Below are 25,559 nucleotides of genomic sequence, written 5' to 3' on the forward strand. Positions count from 1 at the left end.
ATCACAATCTACATGAGCGGCATGGGTGTCAGTTATGACAGATCCTGGACGAGCCCCCACTTATGTTACGTATCCCTTTTGGCCCGACAGTCTAGGGGGGGATGGTAATGAGACCCGTAACATAACTCATGCAAATTATAATTGTGACAAAGTAAAAGTGAGAACGAAATAACCACAACAACTGAAATCTACCGTCAAACTCAGAGTTTATTGTTAAACACACGGTAATGGGAGGGGGGGGGGGGGGCAGGAAAAGGGGCTGAGCTGGACCCAAGGAAAGAAACAATAAGTATTCAAAAAAAACCTAAGCTAGACTAGCCTACTTTAACAATAGCTAACTAACCAAAAATACAGTGGGTGGTCCGCCCAGTTCTAACTAGTGTATTTAACAAAGTCTACCTACGGGTAGTGTATGCCCATGGGCGACTTGTCTTGGTTTCCCCTTTTCCCACCAGCAAACAAACAAACGCCATAACCAAAACAATACTCACAGGTGATGAAAAAGTGCTATGGAGGTGCTCAAACAAAAGAGAGGTTAATACACAAAGAGAGAGTGAAACACAGAGACCTACAGACATGGCATTTACAGAGAGATTGAGCTCTAGAGCAAACAACTGATGGGTTTTTTAAACCAAGGGAAGGGAACTGTGATTGGGTAGGAAACAGGAGGAGGTGTGTCTTCTGATTGATGATTATTGACTGATTGGGGAGTGATGATTTTCACCTGTGAGGGGAGAAGGAGAGAAAACAACACAGGATACATACACACACACACAGGATACTTGTATCCGTAACATTCCTCTTTGCTTATTTGAGCTGTTCTTGCCAGAATATGAATTTGGTATTTTACCAAATAGCGCTATCCATTGGCTCAAACGCATTAAGGAAAGAAATTCTTCAAATTAACTTTGAACCTTTTCACGCGTACCAACAGATGGATGTGATCATTCTACAGTGTTCCCTGTAGCATACGATCAAACCGGTGTGATTAGAATGTTTATTTAGAACGGCCAGTTTCGAATGAAGCTACAACAAGCATTTTAGCTGGCCACACTGTTTTGTCAGAAACATTTTGCACAAACACAGTCCTTACAAAGTTATGTCCAGAATGTGAGCAGTTTATTTTTGGATGCAATGTTCAGACATTCACAGAAGTATCTACAGCATAACATAATCATCCAAACGGAAAAATGTAGGCTACATTTGTCCTAGCGCTAACTGAGGAAAGATTGACTTAACACAAGCGGTCATATTTTTATAACTCTCGGCTGACATAAACTACAATATGAATTAGCTAATAGCAATTACTATTATAATTACTCACATCACGGGTGAGCTCAATAATGATCAAAATAATTGAGTAAAACATTCTCTAGAAATGGAAAGTAATCCGACGATGGGTAGTTTCTGTGCACTGTCATTAATTTTTTATCCTCACAGAAACCAAAGATAATAAGAGAAGACAAGATGAGTTTGGTCTGTTTATAGTATGCATGTTGAAGGGGGTGTGTCGTCTACCATTGTTCACATCCCACCATTCACTTCCGGAAGTTCTCAAAAAATGAGTGAACCCTTACTCACCTCATTTTGTTATAACATGTTTGGTCCGACAGACAATTACGTGAAATCCAGAATGCATTGTATGTCAACAAACATGGCTCCACACACAGATGGAATTAGCTTAGCTCATTATAATCAGTACAACCTTCAAAAAAGTATTTTACACACATAATATGTGCCCATTACAATCTATGCAAGAATCGGGATGCATGATTTGTCATCAGAACTTGAAAACATGAATAAAACAGTAAATATATCAATAATTACCACACAAAACATTTTCTGATCGTGATTTATTGATACAAGTGGCGTGTGCTGGCAGTCAATCACGTAACCTCTCACTCATGTTAACATTAGAAGCCTCCTCCCTAAGTTTGTTTTATTCACTGCTTTAGCACACTCTGACAACCCAGATGTTCTAGCCGTGTCTGAATCCTGGCTTAGGAAGACCACCAAAAATTTGGAAATCTCCATCCCTAACTACAACATCTTCAGACAAGATAGAAAGGCCAAAGGGGGCGGTGTTGCAATCTACTGCAGAGATAGCCTGCAGAGTTCTGTCCTACTATCCAGGTCTGTACCTAAACAATTTGAACTTATACTTTTAAAAATCCACCTCTCTAAAAACAAGCCTCTCACCGTTGCCGCCTGCTATAGACCACCCTCTGCCCCCAGCTGTGCTCTAGACACCATATGTGAACTGATTGCCCCCCATCTATCTTCAGAGTTCATGCTGCTAGGCGACCTAAACTGGAACATGCATAACACCCCAGCCATCCTACAATCAAAGCTTGATGCCCTCAATCTCACACAAATGATCAATGAACCTACCAGGTACCACCCCAAAGCCATAAACACGGGCACCCACATAGATATCATCCTAACCAACTTGCCCTCTAAATACACCTCTGCTGTTTTCAACCAAAATCTCAGCGATCACTGCCTCATTGCCTGCATCCGTAATGGGTCAGCGGTCAAACAACCTCCACTCATCACTGTCAAACGCTCCCTGAAACACTTCAGCGAGCAGGCCTTTCTAATCGACCTGGCCAGGGTATCCTGGAAGGATATTGACCTCATCCCGTCAGTAGAGGATGCCTGGTTATTTTTTTTAAATGCATGCCCCATTCAAGAAATGTAGAACCAGGAACAGATATAGCCCTTGGTTCTCTCTAGACCTGACTGCCCTTAACCAACACAAAAACATCATATGGCGTTCTACATTAGCAACGAACAGCCCCCGTGATATGCAACTTTTCAGGGAAGCTAGAAACCAATATACACAGGCAGTTAGAAAAGCCAAGGCTAGCTTTTTCAAGCAGAAATTTGCTTCCTGCAACAAACTCAAAAAAGTTCTGGGACACTGTAAAGTCCATGGAGAATAAGAACACCTCCTCCCAGCTGCCCACTGCACTGAGGATAGGAAACACTGTCACCACCGATAAATCCACTATAATTGAGAATTTCAATAAGCATTTTTCTACGGCTGGCCATGCTTTCCACCTGGCTACCCCTACCCCGGTCAACAGCACTGCACCCCCCACAGCAACTCGCCCAAGCCTTCCCCATTTCTCCTTCTCCCAAATCCAGTCAGCTGATGTTCTGAAAGAGCTGCAAAATCTGGACCACTACAAATCAGCCGGGCTAGACAATCTGGACACTTTCTTTCTAAAATAATCTGCCAAAATTGTTGCAACCCCTATTTACTAGCCTGTTCAACCTCTCGTTCGTGTCGTCTAAGATTCCCAAAGATTGGAAAGCAGCTGCGGTCATCCCCCTCTTCAAAGGGGGAGACACTCTTGACCCAAACTGCTACAGACTTATATCTATCCTACCCTGCCTTTCTAAGGTCTTCGAAAGCCAAGTCAATGAACAGATTATCGACCATTTCGAATCCCACCGCACCTTCTCCGCTATGCAATCTGGTTTCAGAGCTGGTCATGGGTTCACCTCAGCCACGCTCAAGGTCCTAATTTATATCTTTACTGCCATCCATAAGAAACAATACTGTGCAGCCGTATCAATTGACCTGGCCAAGGCTTTGGACTCTGTCAATCACCACATCCTCATCGGCAGACTCGATAGCCTTGGTTTTTCAAATGATTGCCTCCCTGGTTCACCAACTACTGCTCTGATAGAGTTCAGTGTGTCAAATCAGAGGGCCTGTTGTCCGGGCCTCTGGCAGTCTCTATGGGGGTGCCACAGGGTTCAATTCTTGGACTGACTCGCTTCTCTGTATACATCAATGATGTCGCTCTTGCTGCTGGTGAGTCTCTGATCCACCTCTACGCAGACGACACCATTCTGTATACTTCTGGCCCTTCTTTGTACACTGTGTTATTTAACAACCCTCTAGATGAGCTTCAATTCCATACAACTCTCCTTCCGTGGCCTCCAATTGCTCTTAAATACAAGTAAAACTAAATGCATGCTCTTCAACCGATCGCTGCCTGCACCTACCCGCCCGTCCAACATCACTATTCTGAACGGTTCTGACTTAGAATATGTGGACAACTACAAATACCTAGGTGTCTGGTTAGACTGTAAACTCTCCTTCCAGCCTCACATCAAACATCTCCAATTCAAAGTTAAATCTAGTATTGGCTTCCTTTTTCGCAACAAAGCATCCTTCACTCATGCTGCCAAACATACCCTTGTAAAACTGACCATCCTACCGATCCTCGACTTCGGCGATGTCATTTACAAAATAGCCTCCAATACCCTACTCAATAAACTGGATGCAGTCTATCACAGTGCCATCTGTTTTGTCACCAAAACCCCATATACTACCCCCCACTGCGAACTGTACGCTCTTGTTGGCTGGCCCTAAGCGTCATACTCGTCGCCAAACCCACTGGCTCCAGGTCATCTACAAGACCCTGCTAGGTAAAGTCCCCTCTTAACTCAGCTCGCTGGTCACCGTAGCAGCACCCACCTGTAGCACGCGCTCCAGCAGGTATATCTCTCTGGTCACCCCCAAAACCAACTCTTCCTTTGACCGCCTCTCCTTCCAGTTCTCTGCTGCCAATGACTGGAACGAACTACAAAAATCTCTGAAACTGGAAACACTTATCTCCCTCACTAGCTTTAAGCACCAGCTGTCCGAGCAACTCACAGATTACTGCACCTATACATAGCCCATCCATAATTTATCCCAAAAAGCTACCTCTTCCCCTACTGTATTTATTTATTTTGCTCCTTTGAACCCCATTATTTCTATCTCTACTTCTCTACATTCTTCCACTGCAAATCTACCATTCCAGTGTTTTACTTGCTATATTGTATTTACTTCACCACCATGGCCTTTCGTTTGCCTTTACCTCCCTTATCTCACCTCATTTGCTCACATTGTATATAGACTTATTTTTGTACTGTATGTTTGAGTTACTCCATGTGTAATTCTGTGTTGTTGTATGTGTCGAACTGCTTTGCTTTATCTTGGCCAGGTCGCAATTGCAAATGAGAACTTGTTCTCAACTTGCCTACCTGGTTAAATAAAGGTGAAATAAAAATGAATAAAAACTCCCACTCTGAGCCATTCAGTGTTGTTGTTTACAGTTGAAGTCGGAAGTTTACATACACCTTAGCCAAATACATTTAAACTCAGTTTGAAGTGAGCTCCACCGGGGCAGTCCTGTTAGTTCTCGTATATACTGCTTACAAGTTGTATTTGCATGATTTATATTATTCATTCATCATAATAAATTCATCATTAACATTTGTTTCATGTAAGTTATTGATCAATACCGCACGAGGCTTCTTCTCTCCAAGCTGAGACCTTGAAACTGAGATATTGTCACGGATTCTCCTGCCCTTCCATGCACCAATGTTCGATGGGATTGAGGTCAGGGCTTTGTGATGGCCACTCCAATACCTTGACTTTGTTGTCCTTAAGCCATTTTTCCACAACTTTGGAAGTATGCTTGGGGGCATTGTCCATTTGAAAGAACCATTTGTGACCAAGCTTTAACTTCATGACTGATGTCTTGAGATGTTGCCTCAATATATCCACATCATTTTCCTCCCTCTGATGCCATCTATTTTGTGAAGTGCACCAGTTCCTCCTGCAGCAAAGCACCACTACAACATGATGCTGCCACACCTGTGCTTCAAGGTTGGGATGGTGTTCTCCGGCATGCAAGCCTCCTTCTTTTTGACCTCCAAACATAATGATGGTCATTATGGTCAAACAGTTCTATTTTTGTTTCATCAGACCAGAGGCCATTTCTCGCAAAAGTACGATCTTTGTCCCTATGTGCAGTTGCAAAACATAGTCTGGCTTTTTTACGGCAGTTTTGGAGCAGTGGCTTCTTCCTTGCTGAGCGGCCTTTCAGGTTATGTCGATATAGGATTCGTTTTACTGTGAATATAGATACTTTTGTATCTGTTTCTTCCAGAATCTTCACAAGGTCCTTTGCTGTTGTTCTGGGATTGATATGCACTTTTCGCACCAAAGTACATTAATCTCTAGGAGACAGAACACGTCTCCTTCCTGACTGGCATGACGGCAGCGTGGTCCCATGGTGTTTATACTTGCATACTATTATTTGTACAGATGAACGTGGTACCTTCAGGCGTTTGGAATTTGCTCCTAAGGATGAACCAGACTTGTGGAGATCTACAATGTTTTTTCTGAGTTCTTGGCTGATTTCTTTTGGTTTTCCCGTGATATCAAGCAAAGAGGCACTGAGATTGAAGGTAGGCCTTGAAATACATCCACAGTTACACCTCCAATTGACTCAAATGATGTCAATTAGCCTATCTTTTTTGCTAAGTCAAACGACACCGCTGGCTCTGCTCACACTGCCCTACCCTGCCCTACCCTGTGCTCTGACCTCTTTCTCCCCTCTCTCTCCAGATGAAATCTTGCGTCTTGTGACGGCCGGCCGCCCAACAACCTGCCCGCTTGACCCTATCCCCTCCTCTCTTCTCCAGACCATTTCCGGAGACCTTCTCCCTTACCTCACCTCGCTCATCAACTCATCCCTGACCGCTGGCTACGTCCCTTCCGTCTTCAAGAGAGCGAGAGTTGCACCCCTTCTGAAAAAACCTACACTCGATCCCTCCGATGTCAACAACTACAGACCAGTATCCCTTCTTTCTTTTCTCTCCAAAACTCTTGAACGTGCCGTCCTTGGCCAGCTCTCCCGCTATCTCTCTCAGAATGACCTTCTTGATCCAAATCAGTCAGGTTTCAAGACTAGTCATTCAACTGAGACTGCTCTTCTCTGTATCACCGTTCCATGATCTCGCCATCACGGTTGACAACTCCATTGTGTCCTCCTCCCAGAGCGCTAAGAACCTTGGCGTGATCCTGGACAACACCCTGTCATTCTCAACTAACATCAAGGCGGTGGCCCGTTCCTGTAGGTTCATGCTCTACAACATCCGCAGAGTACGACCCTGCCTCACACAGGAAGCGGCGCAGGTCCTAATCCAGGCACTTGTCATCTCCCGTCTGGATTACTGCAACTCGCTGTTGGCTGGGCTCCCTGCCTGTGCCATTAAACCCCTACAACTCATCCAGAACGCCGCAGCCCGTCTGGTGTTCAACCTTCCCAAGTGCTCTCACGTCACCCCGCTCCTCCGCTCTCTCCACTGGCTTCCAGTTGAAGCTCGCATCCGCTACAAGACCATGGTGCTTGCCTACGGAGCTGTGAGGGGAACGGCACCTCAGTACCTCCAGGCTCTGTGTAGGATCAGGCCCTACACCCAAACAAGGGCACTGCGTTCATCCACCTCTGGCCTGCTCGCCTCCCTACCACTGAGGAAGTACAGTTCCCGCTCAGCCCAGTCAAAACTGTTCGCTGCTCTGGCCCCCCAATGGTGGAACAAACTCCCTCACGACGCCAGGACAGCGGAGTCAATCACCACCTTCCGGAGACACCTGAAACCCCACCTCTTTAAGGAATACCTAGGATAGGATAAAGTAATCCTTCTCACCCCCCTTAAAAGATTTAGATGCACTATTGTAAAGTGGCTGTTCCACTGGATGTCATAAGGTGAATGCACCAATTTGTAAGTCGCTCTGGATAAGAGCGTCTGCTAAATGACTTAAATGTAAATGTAAATGTAAATGTATCTGGAAATTTCCAAGCTGTTTAAAATTACAGTCAACTTAGTGTATGTAAACTTCTGACCCACTTGAATTGTGATACAGTGAATTATAAGTGAAATAATTGTCTGTAGACAATTGTTGGAATAATTACTTGCATCATGCACAAAGTAGATGTCCTAACTGACTTGCCAAAACTATAGTTTGTCAACAAGAAATGTGTGGAGTAGTTGAAAACGAGTTTTAATGACTCCAATCTAAGTGTATGTAAACTTTCGACTTCAACTGGATGTATGTAGCTATTGAGCTAAGCTGTAGCATTAGCAATGTCTTTCAAAAGGAAATAACTCACAAATGTGGAAATTCTGGAGATTCTTTACAAATTCTGACAATGAGTCTAAATGTCAGGAATCAGATTCTGACAGTGAGGAACTGCCCCCAACCTTTCAGCCATTGAGAACCCTGAATCTGAGGACCACTTGTCCACTGACGAAGTCCCAGGTCCCTTTAAAGATGCTGGTGGTGATGGAGGAAGACCGATAGTGGATGAAGTGCAGGAGTTCTATATTAGCTGGAAGGCCGCCAGCCATTTCACCCCTCCTGGCTCTGCTGTTTGCTTTGATGAGTCCCAGTCTGGAGTGCAACGCCCCTTGCCATTTCCATCTGAGGCAGAGTGATTCAAGTTGTTTCTGACAGAGGAGCTGGTGGGAGACATAGTAGAGGAGACCAATCGCTATACCTTGGAGCTACAGGAGAAGAGAAAGCCAGGAGTGAGGGGGAAACTCGCTAAATGGGTGACAACCACAATTAGTGAAATGTATACCTTCCTGGTGACAGTCCTTCTCATGGGGATAGTAAAGAAGAACTCCCTAAGAGAATACTGGAGCACAGATCCTATGTTTGCAACTCCCTTCTTTTGCCACCCTCTATTCCCAAGACTGCTTCCCAGTTGTGCCATACAACGACCTATGCATTGATGAGTCCCCAAAAGGCACAGGTTTGGGGCCATGTTCTTTATCATGTGCGACGTGAAGACAGGATTTGTCCAGGACATTATAGTTTACACAGGATCCACCACTGACATCCAACATTATGAGGGGCTTGGGGTGTCCAGTCCGTGGTGATGACCATGCTGGCTCCTCATCTCGGCAAGGGACACACTTTGTATGTGGACAATTGGTACAGTAGTCCCACACTCTTCCAGCATCTGCTCTCAAACATCACAGGGGCCTGTGGCAGAGTCAGGTCAAACAGGAAGGGGATACCGGCTTTCGGATGCAGGAAGATGCAGAGGGGAGGCGGAGTTCAAGCTTTCGGATGCAGGAAGATGCAGAGGGGAGGCGGAGTTCAAGCAGAACGGTCAACAGCTGGCAGTAAAGTGGCATGACAAACAATATGTCCATGTCCTCTCCACTGTCCATACAGCAACCATGTCGGCCACAGGGAAGGTGGACCAGCTGACGGGAGAAAGAAACATCAAACCAGACTGGGTGCTTGACTATAACCTCAAAAATGGGGGCAGTGGATAATTTGGACATGATAAACAGCTTTGTGGAATGTACTTGAAAAACGACCTCATGAGCGAGCTGCTGGAGGAAGACCACGCCCCTCGGGCGCCCATCCTGCTGCTTTCCTCTAGTCAAACAAGTTTTTGTTGTTGTTGTTCAACCAACCACCGCCAATACTGCAATAAAATAGACGACTATTACATATTGGATTACGGTATGTGTTTTCTTTCTGTGTTTTCATCCAGGTAAACTGTTCAGGAGTGTACACTAGCATACAAAAGCTGGCCTCAATCTTCAACTTGAAAGATGTCCAGCTGCAGCTCCAGTTATGATATTGGCAAATACTGTCTGTGGTTTCTGAAAGTACAGAATAAAGAGGAATTATTCACTAGAATACAATATAAGGATATAGCAATAAAACAATATTACAAGGAAGTAGCATAATAAACACTGCTATAAAAATAGTATATTGCAATGACAAAATCACTAATTTGAGTTACAACAGTAAGAAACAGCAACTTTTGAGCTCCACAGGGGGGGGGGGGGCAAGGCAGGACATGGAAGGGCAGGGCAGGGCAGGGCAGCGCTGTGCTAACTAGGCCAAATGAAAACAAACCATGGTGATATATTTTTTATTTAACTAGGCAAGTCACTTAACATTAGCTTTGATTAGCTTTCGTCCGAGATGGCATAGCAGTTCAGACGTCTTTTGTCCTCGTCTTGTCGTGTATATATATATATTTACAACTTTTTTTTCACATACATTTTATTTTTATTTTCCATCAACTCATCTTCAATACACTCTCCTGCAACCTGCCTCACCAATTGATATGTATAAATACGTATTATTTACCTCAAATCTGCAATCAAATCTGCAATCCTCCAAGAAGCTAGCCAGAAGCTAGCCAGAAACTCCAAGAAGCTAGCCAGAAGCTAGCCAGGAGCTAGCCAGAAGCTAATCAGAAGCTAGTTAGCTTCTTTACTGGCAACTCGTTCGTATTCAGCTAACCACGGTTTGTGGTCATCAGCTATCCTTTAACTCGAAAATCTATCGCCAGTTTTGTACGGCGCAGCGCGGCTCGGAACGGAACATACCGGACCGATTTTTTCTCTCCATGTCCCTGGATTTCAACTGCTCTCTGGACATTCACTCCCGGATCTCACAGCTAGCTGGCTACTATCCGTGTGTCTATCTGCTTTCGTCGATTCCGGAGCAAACATCAATTACTCCGGAGCTAGCGAGCTCCGTCAACCACTCCTGAGCTCCGTCAATCACTCCTGGGCTGCAGTCACCTATCCGGACCCGTTTTACTGCCTACACGGAGCCCCTCCGGGCCTTCACAACTGGACTGCCGACGTTATCTACCCGAAGGAGATCCGGCTGGCTCCTCCGTCGCGACGTTACCTGAATGCCCATCTGCGGCCTGCTAACCGTTAGCTGTCTTACCGGATGCTCTCAGAATAGACAATCGGACAATTTATTTATTTTTATTATTAACATGTTTCTTCTTGGGCCTCTATAACTATATCTATTGTTTTTATTTTTTTGTTGTTGTGTGATTTGGACTAATCCCCTCTACAACACGGAACTCCACTAATCTACTGACGGAACGCAAGAGGTGGCTAACAACAGACCTCCATCCTATGCTAGCTTGCTACCGATGTCCTGGCTAGCTGTCTAAATCGCCGTGACCCCCAAACCAACCTCTCCACTCCCTGGACCCTTTTGATCACTCGACTAAGGATGCCTCTCCTTAATGTCAATATGTCTTGTCCATTGCTGTTCTGGTTAGTGTTTATTGGCTTATTTCACTGTAGAGCCTCTAGTCCTGCTCACTATACCTTATCCAACTTATTAGTTCCACCACCCACACATGCAATGACATCTCCTGGTTTCAATGATGTTTCTAGAGACAATATCTCTCTCTTCATCACTCAATACCTAGGTTTACCTCCACTGTACTCACATCCTACCATACCTTTGTCTGTACATTATACCTTGATGCTATTTTATCGCCCCCAGAAACCTCCTTTTACTCTCTGTTCCAGACGTTCTAGACGACCAATTCTTATTGCTTTTAGCCGTACCCTTATTCTTCTCCTCCTATGTTCCTCTGGCGATGTAGAGGTGAATCCAGGCCCTGCAGTGCCTAGCTCCACTCCTATTCCCCAGGCGCTCTCTTTTGATGACTTCTGTAACCGTAATAGCCTTGGTTTCATGCATGTTAACATTAGAAGCCTCCTCCCTAAGTTTGTTCTTTTCACTGCTTTAGCACACTCTGCCAACCCGGATGTTCTAGCTGTGTCTGAATCCTGGCTTAGGAAGACCACCAAAAATTCAGAAATTTTAATTCCAAACTACAACATTTTCAGACAAGATAGAACTGCCAAAGGGGGCGGTGTTGCAATCTACTGCAAAGATAGCCTGCAGAGTTCTGTCCTACTATCCAGGTCTGTACCCAAACAATTTGAACTTCTACTTTTAAAAATCCACCTCTCTAAAAACAAGTCTCTCACCGTTGCCGCCTGCTATAGACCACCCTCTGCTCCCAGCTGTGCTCTGGACACCATATGTGAACTGATTGCCCCCATCTATCTTCAGAGCTCGTGCTGCTAGGCGACCTAAACTGGAACATGCTTAACACCCCAGCCATCCTACAATCTAAACTTGATGCCCTCAATCTCACACAAATTATCAATGAACCTACCAGGTACCCCCCAAAGCCTTAAACACGGGCACCCTCATAGATATCATCCTAACCAACTTCCCCTCTAAATACACCTCTGCTGTCTTCAACCAAGATCTCAGCGATCACTGCCTCATTGCCTGCATCCGTAATGGGTCAGCGGTCAAACGACCTCCACTCATCACTGTAAAACGCTCCCTGAAACACTTCAGCGAGCAGGCCTTTCTAATCGACCTGGCCGGGGTGTCCTGGAAGGATATTGATCTCATCCCGTCAGTAGAGGATGCCTGGATATTTTTAAAAATGCCTTCCTAACAATCTTAAATAAACATGCCCCATTCAAGAAAATTAGAACCAGGAACAGATATAGCCCTTGGTTCTCCCCAGACCTGACTGCCCTTAACCAACACAAAAACATCCTATGGCGTTCTGCATTAGCATCGAACAGCCCCGTGATATGCAGCTGTTCAGGGAAGCTAGAAACCGTTATACACAGGCAGTTAGAAAAGCCAAGGCTAGCTTTTTCAAGCAGAAATTTGCTTCCTGCAACACTAACTCTAAAAAGTTCTGGGACACTGTAAAGTCCATGGAGAATAAGAACACCTCCTCCCAGCTGCCCACTGCACTGAAGATAGGAAACACTGTCACCACTGATAAATCCACCATAATTGAGAATTTCAATAAGCATTTTTCTACGGCTGGCCATGCTTTCCACCTGGCAACTCCTACCCCGGTCAACAGCACTGCACCCCCAACAGCAACTCGCCCAAGCCTTCCCCATTTCTCCTTCTCCCAAATCCATTCAGCTGAAGTTCTGAAAGAGCTGAAAAATCTGGACCCCTACAAATCAGCCGGGCTAGACAATCTGGACCCTTTCTTTCTAAAATTATCTGCCGAAATTGTTGCCACCCCTATTACTAGCCTGTTCAACCTCTCTTTCGTGTCATCTGAGATTCCCAAAGATTGGAAAGCAGCTGCGGTCATCCCCCTCTTCAAAGGGGGGGACACTCTTGACCCAAACTGCTTCAGACCTATATCTATCCTACCATGCCTTTCTAAGGTCTTCGAAAGCCAAGTCAACAAACAGATTACCGACCATTTCGAATCTCACCATACCTTCTCTGCTATGCAATCTGGTTTCAGAGCTGGTCATGGGTGCACCTCAGCCACGCTCAAGGTCCTAAACGATATCTTAACCGCCATCGATAAGAAACATTACTGTGCAGCCGTATTCATTGATCTGGCCAAGGCTTTCGACTCTGTCAACCACCACATCCTCATCGGCAGACTCGACAGCCTTGGTTTCTCAAATGATTGCCTCGCCTGGCTCACCAACTACTTCTCTGATAGAGTTCAGTGTGTCAAATCGGAGGGTCTGCTGTCCGGACCTCTGGCAGTCTCTATGGCGGTGCCACAGGGTTCAATTCTTGGACCGACTCTCTTCTCTGTATACATCAATGAGGTCGCTCTTGCTGCTGGTGAGTCTCTGATCCACCTCTACGCAGACGACACCATTCTGTATACTTCCGGCCCTTCTTTGGACACTGTGTTAACAACCCTCCAGGCAAGCTTCAATGCCATACAACTCTCCTTCCGTGGCCTCCAATTGCTCTTAAATACAAGTAAAACTAAATGCATGCTCTTCAACCGATCGCTACCTGCACCTACCCGCCTGTCCAACATCACTACTCTGGACGGCTCTGACTTAGAATACGTGGACAACTACAAATACTTAGGTGTCTGGTTAGACTGTAAACTCTCCTTCCAGACCCATATCAAACATCTCCAATCCAAAGTTAAATCTAGAATTGGCTTCCTATTTCGCAACAAAGCATCCTTCACTCATGCTGCCAAACATACCCTTGTAAAATTGACCATCCTACCAATCCTCGACTTTGGCGATGTCATTTACAAAATAGCCTCCAATACCCTACTCAACAAATTGGATGCAGTCTATCACAGTGCTATCCGTTTTGTCACCAAAGCCCCATATACTACCCACCATTGCGACCTGTACGCTCTCGTTGGCTGGTCCTCGCTTCATACTCGTCGCCAAACCCACTGGCTCCATGTCATCTACAAGACCCTGCTAGGTAAAGTCCCCCCTTATCTCAGCTCGCTGGTCACCATAGCATCTCCCACCTGTAGCACACGCTCCAGCAGGTATATCTCTCTAGTCACCCCCAAAACCAATTCTTTCTTTGGCCGCCTCTCCTTCCAGTTCTCTGCTGCCAATGACTGGAACGAACTACAAAAATCTCTTAAATTGGAAACACTTATCTCCCTCACTAGCTTTAAGCACCAACTGTCAGAGCATCTTACAGATTACTGCACCTGTACATAGCCCACCTATAATTTAGCCCAAACAACTACCTCTTTCCCAACTGTATTTAATTTATTTATTTATTTTGCTCCTTTGCACCCCATTATTTTTATTTCTACTTTGCACATTCTTCCATTGCAATACTACCATTCCAGTGTTTTACTTGCTATATTGTATTTACTTTGCCACCATGGCCTTTTTTGCCTTTACCTCCCTTCTCACCTAATTTGCTCACATTGTATATAGACTTGTTTTAAAAAAATTTTTTTACTGTATTATTGACTGTATGTTTGTTTTACTCCATGTGTAACTCTGTCGTTGTATGTGTCGAACTGCTTTGCTTTATCTTGGCCAGGTCGCAATTGTAAATGAGAACTTGTTCTCAACTTGCTTACCTGGTTAAATAAAGGTGAAATAAATAAATAAAAAATAAAAACATCAAATTATTATTTACAACTACGCTAGGCCAATTGTGCACCACCCTATGGGACTCCCAGTCGCAGCCAGTTATGATACAGCCTGGATTTGAACCAGGGTGTCTGTAGTGACGCCTCTAGCAATGCGATGCAGTGCCGTAGACCGCTGTGCCACTTGGGAGTCACAAGGCCAGGGTAACTTCAAAATACAACACAAGCTAATACTTCTCTGATGCAATTAGCATTGTTTTACAGAGCTAATAGAATAATAGCTAACGGTTCATAAGCACGATTGAATATATAACCATAAAGGTTATGAAATGAGTAACGTTACCTTGCGTGTATAAGGAATATATATATACACAAATATATTATGCTCCATACATACAGTGAGCTACAGTAGAAACAACATACAGAAACTATTATAACGTAATAAGGCACTTACTTTGATAGAAATGCACACATTTCCAAAGTTATTAGTAATGAAAACAACAATGACCGCGATGCGGGCAACAGACGGCAAATGTGAACATGTGTGTGCAGATCCTGCTCTGACGGGAGATACGCAAAAGTCTACAGACTTAAAGTGCACAAACAATTGGGAAGTGCTTGGGGAATTTTGCTGGTCAGAAATGTCCAAAAAATTCATCGTCCACAAAAGTAGAAATGAATATTGTTATGTGAATAAATGAAGAGGAAGAACACACCTCAATTCAAACTGTTCTTAGAAAATAAAAACGTATTAGAAAATCATTTGGAATTGACAAGTTGAAACAACCGATAAATAAAAACAGGCTGCCGTGCATTGGTTTGTGGGGGCAGCGCAGGTTAAAGGGGTGGCCAGGTAGCCTAGTGAGCGTTGGGCCAGCAACCAAAAGGTTGCCAGATCGATCCCTGAGCAGACAAGGTAAAAATCTGATGTTATGCCTCTCAACAGGGCAGTTAAGCCGTAGGCTGTCATTGTAAAGAAGAATTTGTTCTTAATAGCCTAGATAAATAATTAAAAATGTACTGTTGTGTAACAATCACATTCTGGAATGGAGAGGACAATCTAACATCACGTGCATGAAAAACTCATGCTGGGGCAACCATTAGAGATAATTGGAAGGTTAAAAAGGCACACCTGTTAATTTAAATGCATTTCAGGTGACTACCTCATGAAGCTGGTTGAGAGAATGAGGCAAAGGGTGGCTGTTTGAAGAATCTCAAATATACTTAGATTTGTTGAACACTTTTTTGATTACTACATACATACACATATACATATGTGTTATTTCACAGTTTTGATGTCTTCACTATTATTTTACAATGTAGAAAATAGTTTTTAAAAAATAAAGAAAAAACCCTGAATTAGAAGGTGTTTTAAAACTTTTGACGGGTAGTGTACATATAAAGTGGTCAGAACAGTATCTAACATTATTAAAGTGACCCGCGTTCAATGACTCTATGTGCATAGGTCTTCAATCTCTAAGATGCAGCGTAGTGGTAGCTGGCTAGTTCATTCTAAATTGTTTTCAAGGTACTTACAGCAAGAGTAATTACTTGTCGGCTGACTCTTCTTATCTTCCTTCCTCAGCTCAAATTGATGAGCAATTTACATAAGCTAAGCAGAAAAGAAAATAGCAGGAATTCAGCAAATGAGCTGAAATTGATGAGCGAACGTATACTCGCAAGAAAAATAGACAAGCAGCAGGAATTGAGCAACCAATGCAGTAGACTGTTTCTGGGAATCTGAAGGAAACAGTGACAGGGCTTTTCTCAGAGGTGTCAAGCCAGTAATTAACAGGACAGTCATTCTGGGGGTAATTCTTCAGGAATTCACCAAAAGCGCAAAAGCAGTATGTCATCCCTTAAAGACAAGGTAAGAGTGATTACTTATCGGCTGACTCTTCTTATCTTCCTCAGCTCAAATTTATATGCAATTTATATAAGCTAAGCAGAAAGAAAATAGCAGGAATTGAGCAACCGAGCTGAAATTGGTGGGAGAACGTCGACATGCAAGAAAAACAAGCAGCCGGAATTGAGCAGACTGTTTCTGGACATCTGAAGGAAATATTGGCAGGATTGGCAGGTGTCAAGACCTTACATAACAGGACAGTCATTCTGGAGCTAATTCTTCAGGAATTCACCAAAGGCGCAAAAGATGTTCCACTTCTTATGGAACTTCATGTATGGAACTCCACGTCTCTTATTGGACTCCAGAAGCACATCAAGTTCATTTCAATTCCCTGTAGGACACATAAATTATCCAACCATTAACACCTTGGATTCAACTGATAAAGATAATTATCCAAATAACGCCCTATTCATTCACTTACTGTATTAAATGACAGACTTGATATGATAAGTGGAAAGGTGTGAAATTATCTTGTTAAACTGTCATTTACAGTTATCTTGAAACTGATCTGTTCAAGCTCTTTAGTAATACTCTTTTGTAACGCTGCTATGATACATAACAGCATGTTTTTTTTTAAACAGTTTTATAACACCAGCCTATGAATCAGTTCTTTCCATTCTAAATATCGTTGATGATATTAAAATCACCAAAAGTTGTTAATCATTGGCCAACTTTAAAACGTTTACAATTGTATAGTTCAGTAATAATAGCCTTCTCCATGCTTTATGGCTGCACTCATCCTGACAATGTGTCACAACTTATATGTCCACACGAGTCCACATTCTTCACAGAAAGCCTTTGTTGAACTGAACTGAACTGAAAGGGGAACTTAATGCAGGTAAAATAAAGTATATGTTATTTTCAAAGTCACGTAAAGATGTATCTGATAGTGCCTTCATTGATTGTGTCCCTACTCATAAATATCAAGGCATCCGGATTGATGAAAGCTTGACTTCAAAAAGCATGTTGATGAGTTAGTTAAGAAGTTAAGAATTAAAATGTGCTAATTTTATAGGAATAGGCAGAGACCTCATGCCCATAGGGGTCCCAAGGGAACATTTTTTAAATACCTTTAAATAAAATGTTCAGATGTTAAATTAATTTACTCAACTTAATTTTTAAGCCTACGTTATATCAGAATTATTAATAAAAATATCTTTCAGCTGTATTTTACGAAGGGGGCACACTGACTGGACCAGGCAAATAGTGCCCCTCCTATTCTCCCCAGTAAGTGGTTCCTTCCTAGAAACTTTAGTGTACATGCAGATCGTATCGTCAATGGAGGAGGAGAGAGTGTCAAGTGACGCACACAGCATTTGATTTGATTTTAACTGCCAGTGATGGGCAGGAGTCGCAGGAAGTATGTTTGTTCGTGAATTTGATCAAGCTATGTGTCATATTGATTCCATCTTGACAGATAAATACAACTAACGTGTTTTGTTGTTTCTCTGTAACCTAGCAATGTTATGAAGTTGGCTTTAGCTAGCCAGCTAGATATGTTCCCAATTTCCATTCAGGTGTTTAAAAATGCAAAATTCTCTATATTCCAGCCACCCCTACTCATCCTTATGTACTTTGTGCCCACTTTAAAATGTTGGGTGCATGACGCCCCCTGACTCTCAAACACATTTCTTCCTTAATTGTTTTTTAATTATTTCGTGTTTTTATTATTTTATTTTAAATTGAATGTACATTTGAAATGTATGGAGAATTCAAATGTATGTTTATTATGACATGAACAATTATGGTTCAAGTAGGATTAGGGTAAGAGTTAAGGTTAGGGAGAGGGTTCGGGTCAGTGGATAGTTAGTTGAAATGTTGTTGACAGTTAGTTGAACATCTACAAACCATCTATTTGGGACTATCCAAATAAAGTGCTAGCATTTAATCTATACAGTCTCTATGGTATAACCATATTGTAGTTCAAGGTCTAATTAGACAAGGCAAGCCACTCTCTTCAATCACACTGGTAACATGACATGATGCCTTCAGCTATTGAGGAAGACAGACATGATGCAAGAAAAACATTCTATGAATAAGGCCACCCAGGAACATTCAATGTCGTCTTGGTAAGCAACTCCAGTGTATATTTGGCCTTGTGTTTTAGGTTATTGTCTTGCTGAAAGGTGCATTTGTCTCCTAGTGTCTGTTGGAAAGCAGACTGAACCAGGATTTCTGTCTGTGTTTAGCTCTATTCCGTTTCTAATTATCAACAACAACAAAAATCCCTAGTCCTTGCCGATGACAAGCATAGCCACCACCATGCTTGAGTGGCACTCAGTGATGTGCTGTGTTGGATTTGCCCTAACCATAACGCTTGGTGTTCAGGACATGAAGTTAATTTCTTAGCTAATGTTTTTTTTTTTTTTTTACCTTAGTGCCTTATTGCAAATAGGATGCTTTTTTTCCCCCTGTACATTCTTCCTTCTTTTCACTCTGTCATTTTGGTTAGTATTGTGGAGTAACTACAATATTGTTGATCCAACCTCAGTTTTCTCCTATCACAGCCATTAAACTCTGTAACTGTTTTAAAGTCACCTTTGGGCCTCATGGTGAAATCCCTGAGTGGTTTCCTTTCTGCCCGGCAACTGAGTTAGGAAGGACGCCTGTATCTTTGTAGTAACTGGGTGTATTGACACATCATCCAAAGTGTAATTAATAATGTCACCATGCTCAAAGAGATATTCAATGTCTGCAATAGGTGCTCCGGGTCTTTGTGGTCGAATCTGTGTTGGAAACCCACTGCTCGACTGAGGAACCTTACAGATAATTGTATGTGTGGGGTACAGAGATGAGGTAGTCATTAAAAAATCATGTTAAACACTGTAATTACACACAGAGCGAGTCCATGGAACGTATTATGTGACTTAAGCTAATTTTGACTCCTGAACTTATTTAGGCTTGCCATAACAAAGGGATGGAATACTTATTGACAGTTCAGCTTTTCATTTTTGTATTAATATGCAATAATACAAAGTTTATTCCACTTTGACATTATGGGGTATTGTTCGTAGGCCAGTGACACAAAATCGCGAAAAATCTATTCTAAATTCAGGTTGTAACACAACAAGATGTGGAAAAAGTCAAAGGGTGTGAAAACTTTCTGAAGGCACTGTACGTATCATCTCCATCTTTTCATTCAGATTTCATGTCTCATAATAATAATAATCATTATCGTCATCGTCAACCCCTGAATAATTTGAAACAAATTCAAAACCTTCTGTAGTCTAGCCTGTCAAGTTCCTATTGCCTCTGTTCACCTGTTCACCTGTTTGAAAGAACTCATGTAGGCCTACACTAAAATGAAAAGGAGACATCCTTCATTGCATGAAAGGACAAATACTTTTGACTGTGTGCTCATTCGCTCTCCTCAGCTGTCTTCAGGCTCATTATTTACTAATGGGACACTAGCTTAGGTGTGCCCAGTTTAAAGGTGATCGGTCAGTGATCGGGGCCCACACTTGACCCGTCAGCGCACTTACAGTACCATCACTAATACTGTACACACCCTAAGCACATGAGACAGACACAGAACACGAGATAGACACGGAAACACGAGACACACGATAACAAAAACCTTTTTCATCTATTGTAAAAGAGTATCACTGTATTTCCAAGAATACTGTACTGTATGTAATACAGGAAATCCAAAGGCTCCTGGTTAGCCTCGTGCCCTAACCCCTATCCTCTCTGTCTGCACTTCTAGGAGTCACCATATGCTGCCTGTCACTCACAGAGCTACGAAGGCAGCAGCCCTATATACATAAATACCAACCGTATTTCAGGTTGGCCTCCCCATTGCGCTGGTATCTGGGACCTCAAGATGTACGCCCTTGATGAACTCAAACCCAGAAGTATAATGATGGACTTAAGGCCCAACCAAGGTCAAGGCTTCAGGAATGATGTGTTTTCAGTTTGATGTTCCATATTTTTCCATAGTAGGACTGACATACAGAGGCGGACTTAGTTCTATGTTTTTCCAGTTTCTAATGTAACTGATTCTGAATGCAAATCTGATGATTAAACAGTTTTATAGGGCGTATACACTGTGTAATTGCCTAAAATGAAACATATATATATAATAGAAACTTATATATAATAGGTATTTTTTAATTGTGGGATAATAATAATCATAGCAGTTCATTTACAAGGGGAAAGGGCCCTTATGAGGGTCCTCATCTGTTGAAATGTGTTAAATGGATCTGTGAGATCCATGTAAAGGTTGAGCCCCCCAGATAGAATATGAAGACTTCAAGAAATTAGCTTTAAAACAGCAACATTTTCTCTCAGCCTCATGGCAAAATGTGTAGAATAGCATGAGATTAGCTTTAAAACTGCAAATTATTCTCTTTGCCCAATGGCAAAAATAAATACCCCCCCACCACAAAAAAAAGTACTTGTCATTCTGTGTAGCTCTGCTGAAACATCAATCTCTTCCATTCCTGCTAAAAGAATCACAGTCCTGCAGGCATTATTTTGGACCGTGTCAAATGACAAGTTAGTCACACTAAAGGTGCAGCTCTCATTCAACTATCTAGTCCACATGTCTTTGGGTCCCCCCTCGGGCAGAAGCAGCTGGCATCTTGACAGTGCTGTTATCCATAAAAGCTCCAGCAGCAGCAGACAATTGCACCAACCATTGACTCCACCAGCAGAACTTGCCTCCCGAACCCTTTCTCTCTCGCAGGATGGCTGCTTCTCTCTCTGCAGGCAAGCATGAGACTCTCCCAGGGCCGGTGCAGGACACCCAACAAAGTGTGAAGGAGCGCGGCCAGTGGGATAGCAAAATGGAGTTTATTCTAACTGTGGCTGGCGCTATTATTGGACTTGGCAATATATGGAGATTTCCCTATCTTTGTTACAAGAACGGTGGGGGTGAGTCAACAAAGTCTTATTGGTTAACATACAAATCATTCAAACCCAGACAGAAAATATTTACACAAGAAGCAATCTAATATCATACAGTCACACAGTCAACAGTGGCTTGTTGGTTAAACATGTGCATACATTTCTACGTACTTTTAGTGGGGTCGGTGGGGGGTAAGGAGGTCAGTCCCTTGAAAAATGTTCTTTAGAACTTCCAAAATCCTCTTTAGAACTTCCAAAAGACTTACCATATTTATGGGTCAGTTTAGTGAAAATAAGAAATAGGTGTGTGAGGTATGTTGCAGCTGATCTAGTCTTTCATAACAGCTATTCTTACATTGAACCAGTCTGCTAGCTCAAGAGTTGGTTATATAGTAAATATAGTCATCAGTTCTGTCCTTGTTTTTTTATTTAACAGTTACAGTTGTATACTTTGTGACTCACAGGCAAGTCCTAAATGTATCGTCGTGTTGTACGTAAATATCTTTCAGTGTCACATCAGAGAACATGAAAATTAACCCCCAAAATATTTGATCTTATTTTATATTTCTCCCTGTGGGGGTGTGGTATATGGTCAATATACCACAGCTAAGGGCTGTTCTTAGGCACAACCCAAACCACAAACCACCAAGGTGCCTTATTGCTATTAGAAACTGGTTACCAATGTATTTAGAACAGTAAAAATAAATGTTTTTTTCAAACCCGTGATATACCTCGGCTGTTAGCCAATCAGCATTCAGGTTTCAAAACACCCAGTTTATAATACAGTTTATAATACAGTGTATTCTACAGGCTTAACTTGTGTGTCATTATACAATAGATACTAGAAAATATAATGTTGTATAACACATATACCATTCCTAATAACATTACATCCAAGTTTTTTATAAAAAGTTTGGTTGTGAGAGCATAATTATAATAATATGATGATGCAATTATCATATCCTATTCCACATTCTCTCATTCTTGTTTACAAATGTGTTGTTGATTTGTTCCCTGGTCAGATTTTATATCAGGCAAAAAGAGGAAAGAGGAGGATTGTTTTTTTGTTTAGCTGATATAAAGCTCATTGAAATTACACAAAAAAACATATCTGCATCCAAATACTTGAGTGAAACCCCCTGAGAACTGTGTGAACCCAGATGACCCCATGGTCATAGTGCTGGTTTATCATTCCCATCACTATGTGATAACTAAGTACACATTCATTCACCTTGCATGGTCACAATTTAAAATAATATTGATGATTGTTGAATGATACAGAGGATTTATTTATCCATCATTTTCCACACTGCACTTTCAGTAGTTTTCTTGGTTTGCTTGGTGTCTCTTAGATGGAGGGAGTTAGTTGACACTAGACTTAGATATCAGTCCTGTGACCTGTTCAGTATTGACGGAGGTTGAACCCGTCTGAGAGGACATCTGTCGCAGGCAACGGGAATGTGATTACTAAAACCGCGTATATTCCCGAGAGCCACATTGAGGGTGTGATCCACGAGGGCCAGATCAAAATGGGATTGTTCAGATGTGTAATGGTGAAAGATACAGAGAACTATGTATGCTTTCAGTGTCAACTAATCTCAGCACCCAGAACCAAGTCAGCTATATTTACGGCTGTCACAAAAGATTTGTGTCAACTAAAGTTTAACGTTTGAAAGTAGATTAACATTAGGCATTGTATGGAGGCCTAATATATATGACTCCTTCCTGTACTATAGGGGCGTTCTTCATCCCGTACATCCTGTACCTGGTGACCTGTGGCATCCCTCTGTTCATCCTGGAAACGGCTCTGGGCCAGTACACTAGCCAGGGTGGCATCACCTGCTGGAGAAAGATCTGCCCGGTGTTTGAAGGTGAGTTTCTCTGTCCAGTCCTGTACACTTAAGTTAAAAGTTACTTTTTCAAATGCCTTTGCCACAGCACAGGTAAGTTACATTGTTATCATTGTGACAAACACTGGTAGGATGAGCCTTCTATTATCTGCTTCACAGATAACGTCATAATGTAGATGTGCGTAGCATGGTCTTGTTACATCACAGTGAAGTTAAAAGATGATGCTACATCTATGTATGGTTGAAACGTTATTTAAGTTAAATAAGGCACACAGCAATGAAGAGTAGAGTGAGACTTACAGTAGAGTGAGTAGGCTCTATGATAGGGTGTGCGTTCGTTATTTGCGGTGAGACACAAAGCAAAAAATTGGTTTGTGATCTTCATTCATTAAGATGTCTGTGCAGTTATATAGGGCCTCTCCCATTCTGAGAATATGTTTAAAACACTAACTCATATATCTAACTCATATTACAACAGTGTCCCTTTCTGAAGACCCAGTCTGCATTACATTTTCATTAAAAATGTTGAATGAAATATAATATATGCCATTTAGCAGACACTTGGAATTGAACCGATGACCCTGGCGTTGCTAGAGCCACACTATTACCAACTGAGTCTGAGTCACAGCTGAACAAAGCACACTAACTTTCAAGGAATAAAAAAAGTTATTTCCAAAAATGCAAATCAAACAGCATTCAGAAACGGTACTTGTAACACAAATTGATTTGGATTTTAGACATATTTTCAGAATGAATGGGGCCCTGTAGTAAATCTGACTCATGGGGAATCAAATACAACCAAGGTAAATGGGAAAATCATGTTAGGTTGTTGATTTTTATCAGCATGTTGATATGTTTCTCTTCTTGTCTTCATCAGGAATGGGCTATGCCGCCCAAGTGATTACTATATATGGATGTATGACCTACATTGTGATTCTGGCGTGGGCTTTCCTCTACCTGTTCTCATCCTTCACTGTTGACCTGCCATGGGCCAACTGCAACAATGCCTGGAACACAGGTATTTACAGTACTGGTGACTCTACTGAAACGTGGTGCAGAGGCGGACTGCTATGTTTCATAGGTTTCGATTGAAACGGGCCCCAGCTGCCCACTGACTGACTGATAAAATAATTGTAAAAACATTATATGGTCTACGTATTAAAAAATATATTGAAATTAAAAACATATATGAAATAAATATTTTCAGTTGTGGGATAATAATAATCGTTGCAGGTAATGTCCGTGAGAAAATGTCCCTTTTGGGCGAAATCATTCGATAATCATTGCAGAAGCATCTACCTTCGTAGCTTAGTTGTAAAACACAGAGTGCTGCAAACAAATAACATCCATCACAAAAGTTCAACCAGTCCTAACCACCCACAATTCTAAACTGCTTGCAGGCAAAATAGTTCAGTGGAGATCATGAACAGTCAGTGTGTTCAGGTGAACACCTTCTGACAGTTTAAGAGAAGACAGACAAAACAGTGAGAATATAGTGGGGGAGGGGTGCTTTCTGCTGTAGGCTGTCTTCTACCTCTCACTACCACTCCCCCCTCCCACATCAACGTTTGTACCTTGTCATCGGACCTCTTTGCTCAGATTGAATTAAGTACATTCAAATGTACTCTGGGCGATCCACCAATTCGGTGCTTTTTGAGAAGTGTAACTTGGTCAAAAAAACGTTTGATTTCCCCAAATTTTGGCATTCTGTCATAAAGAGCACATGTTCAACTTCATAAACCTCGCATCTCAAGAGGTTACATACAAAAACAAATGATTATAGTACGTTCATATTAAGTGCCAAATAAATGAACAGGGTTAATGATTTAATCTTAAATCAGCCATAAATCCCCTTGTGACAGGGAGAATGGAAGCTTGTGTGCTACAGGGAGTGGCATTTTATCGATGTTTTTTTTTTACATTTCTAGCCTGTCTATCTATGGGTAACCTAACATAGCAGCTGTAAAAGAAATGCCTGAAACTAAATCCCCTACATACTGGTCTTGACAAGAAAAAAAACAACTGTTGGGGGAGGTTCACTTCTGCACTGTTCAACTAAACCAGCAAATTTAATGGAGGAGTTAAGATGGAGTGTTGCCTTGTTATTCTCCAAAAGCTCTTCTTAATGTACACAGGCACTCTTTCCATTTCCCCTGAAAACCGGAACATCCAGTTGTTGTAGACTCAGCAGAGGCTAATCTATGGGCAACAGAGTTGACACGTTGTGCTCAGTTTTCCACCACTAAACACTAGAAAATTGCCAAAAAGAGTCGAACCAGCTCACCTGCTTTTACGCTATGATCTGACTATTAGATGTTGAATGTTACTTTTGAAAAAAATATTTTGAAAGGAGCAGTTTCACGATATTAAATTGAGAAATCAGTTCATGTTATGGGGTTGACCTTAAAATGAGGG

At 42.2% G+C, this 25,559-nt stretch overlaps 1 protein-coding gene across 1 annotated transcript in view; it reads left to right on the forward strand.

Annotated features, from left to right (window-relative positions):
* The window catches only part of slc6a11a (solute carrier family 6 member 11a), a 71,268-nt gene that overhangs the window by 24,544 nt on the left and 21,165 nt on the right, over window positions 1-25,559 (forward strand). Inside the window, exons 3-5 of the mRNA XM_029682920.2 lie at window positions 20,153-21,321; window positions 23,031-23,165; window positions 24,022-24,162. Of these exons, the coding sequence (XP_029538780.1) occupies window positions 21,135-21,321; window positions 23,031-23,165; window positions 24,022-24,162 (463 nt within the window). The 5' untranslated portion in view covers window positions 20,153-21,134. The remainder of the gene's footprint in view (window positions 1-20,152; window positions 21,322-23,030; window positions 23,166-24,021; window positions 24,163-25,559) is intronic.

This window comes from Oncorhynchus nerka, linkage group LG15 (genome assembly GCF_034236695.1).
Source record: "Oncorhynchus nerka isolate Pitt River linkage group LG15, Oner_Uvic_2.0, whole genome shotgun sequence".
NCBI lineage: Eukaryota > Metazoa > Chordata > Actinopteri > Salmoniformes > Salmonidae > Oncorhynchus > Oncorhynchus nerka.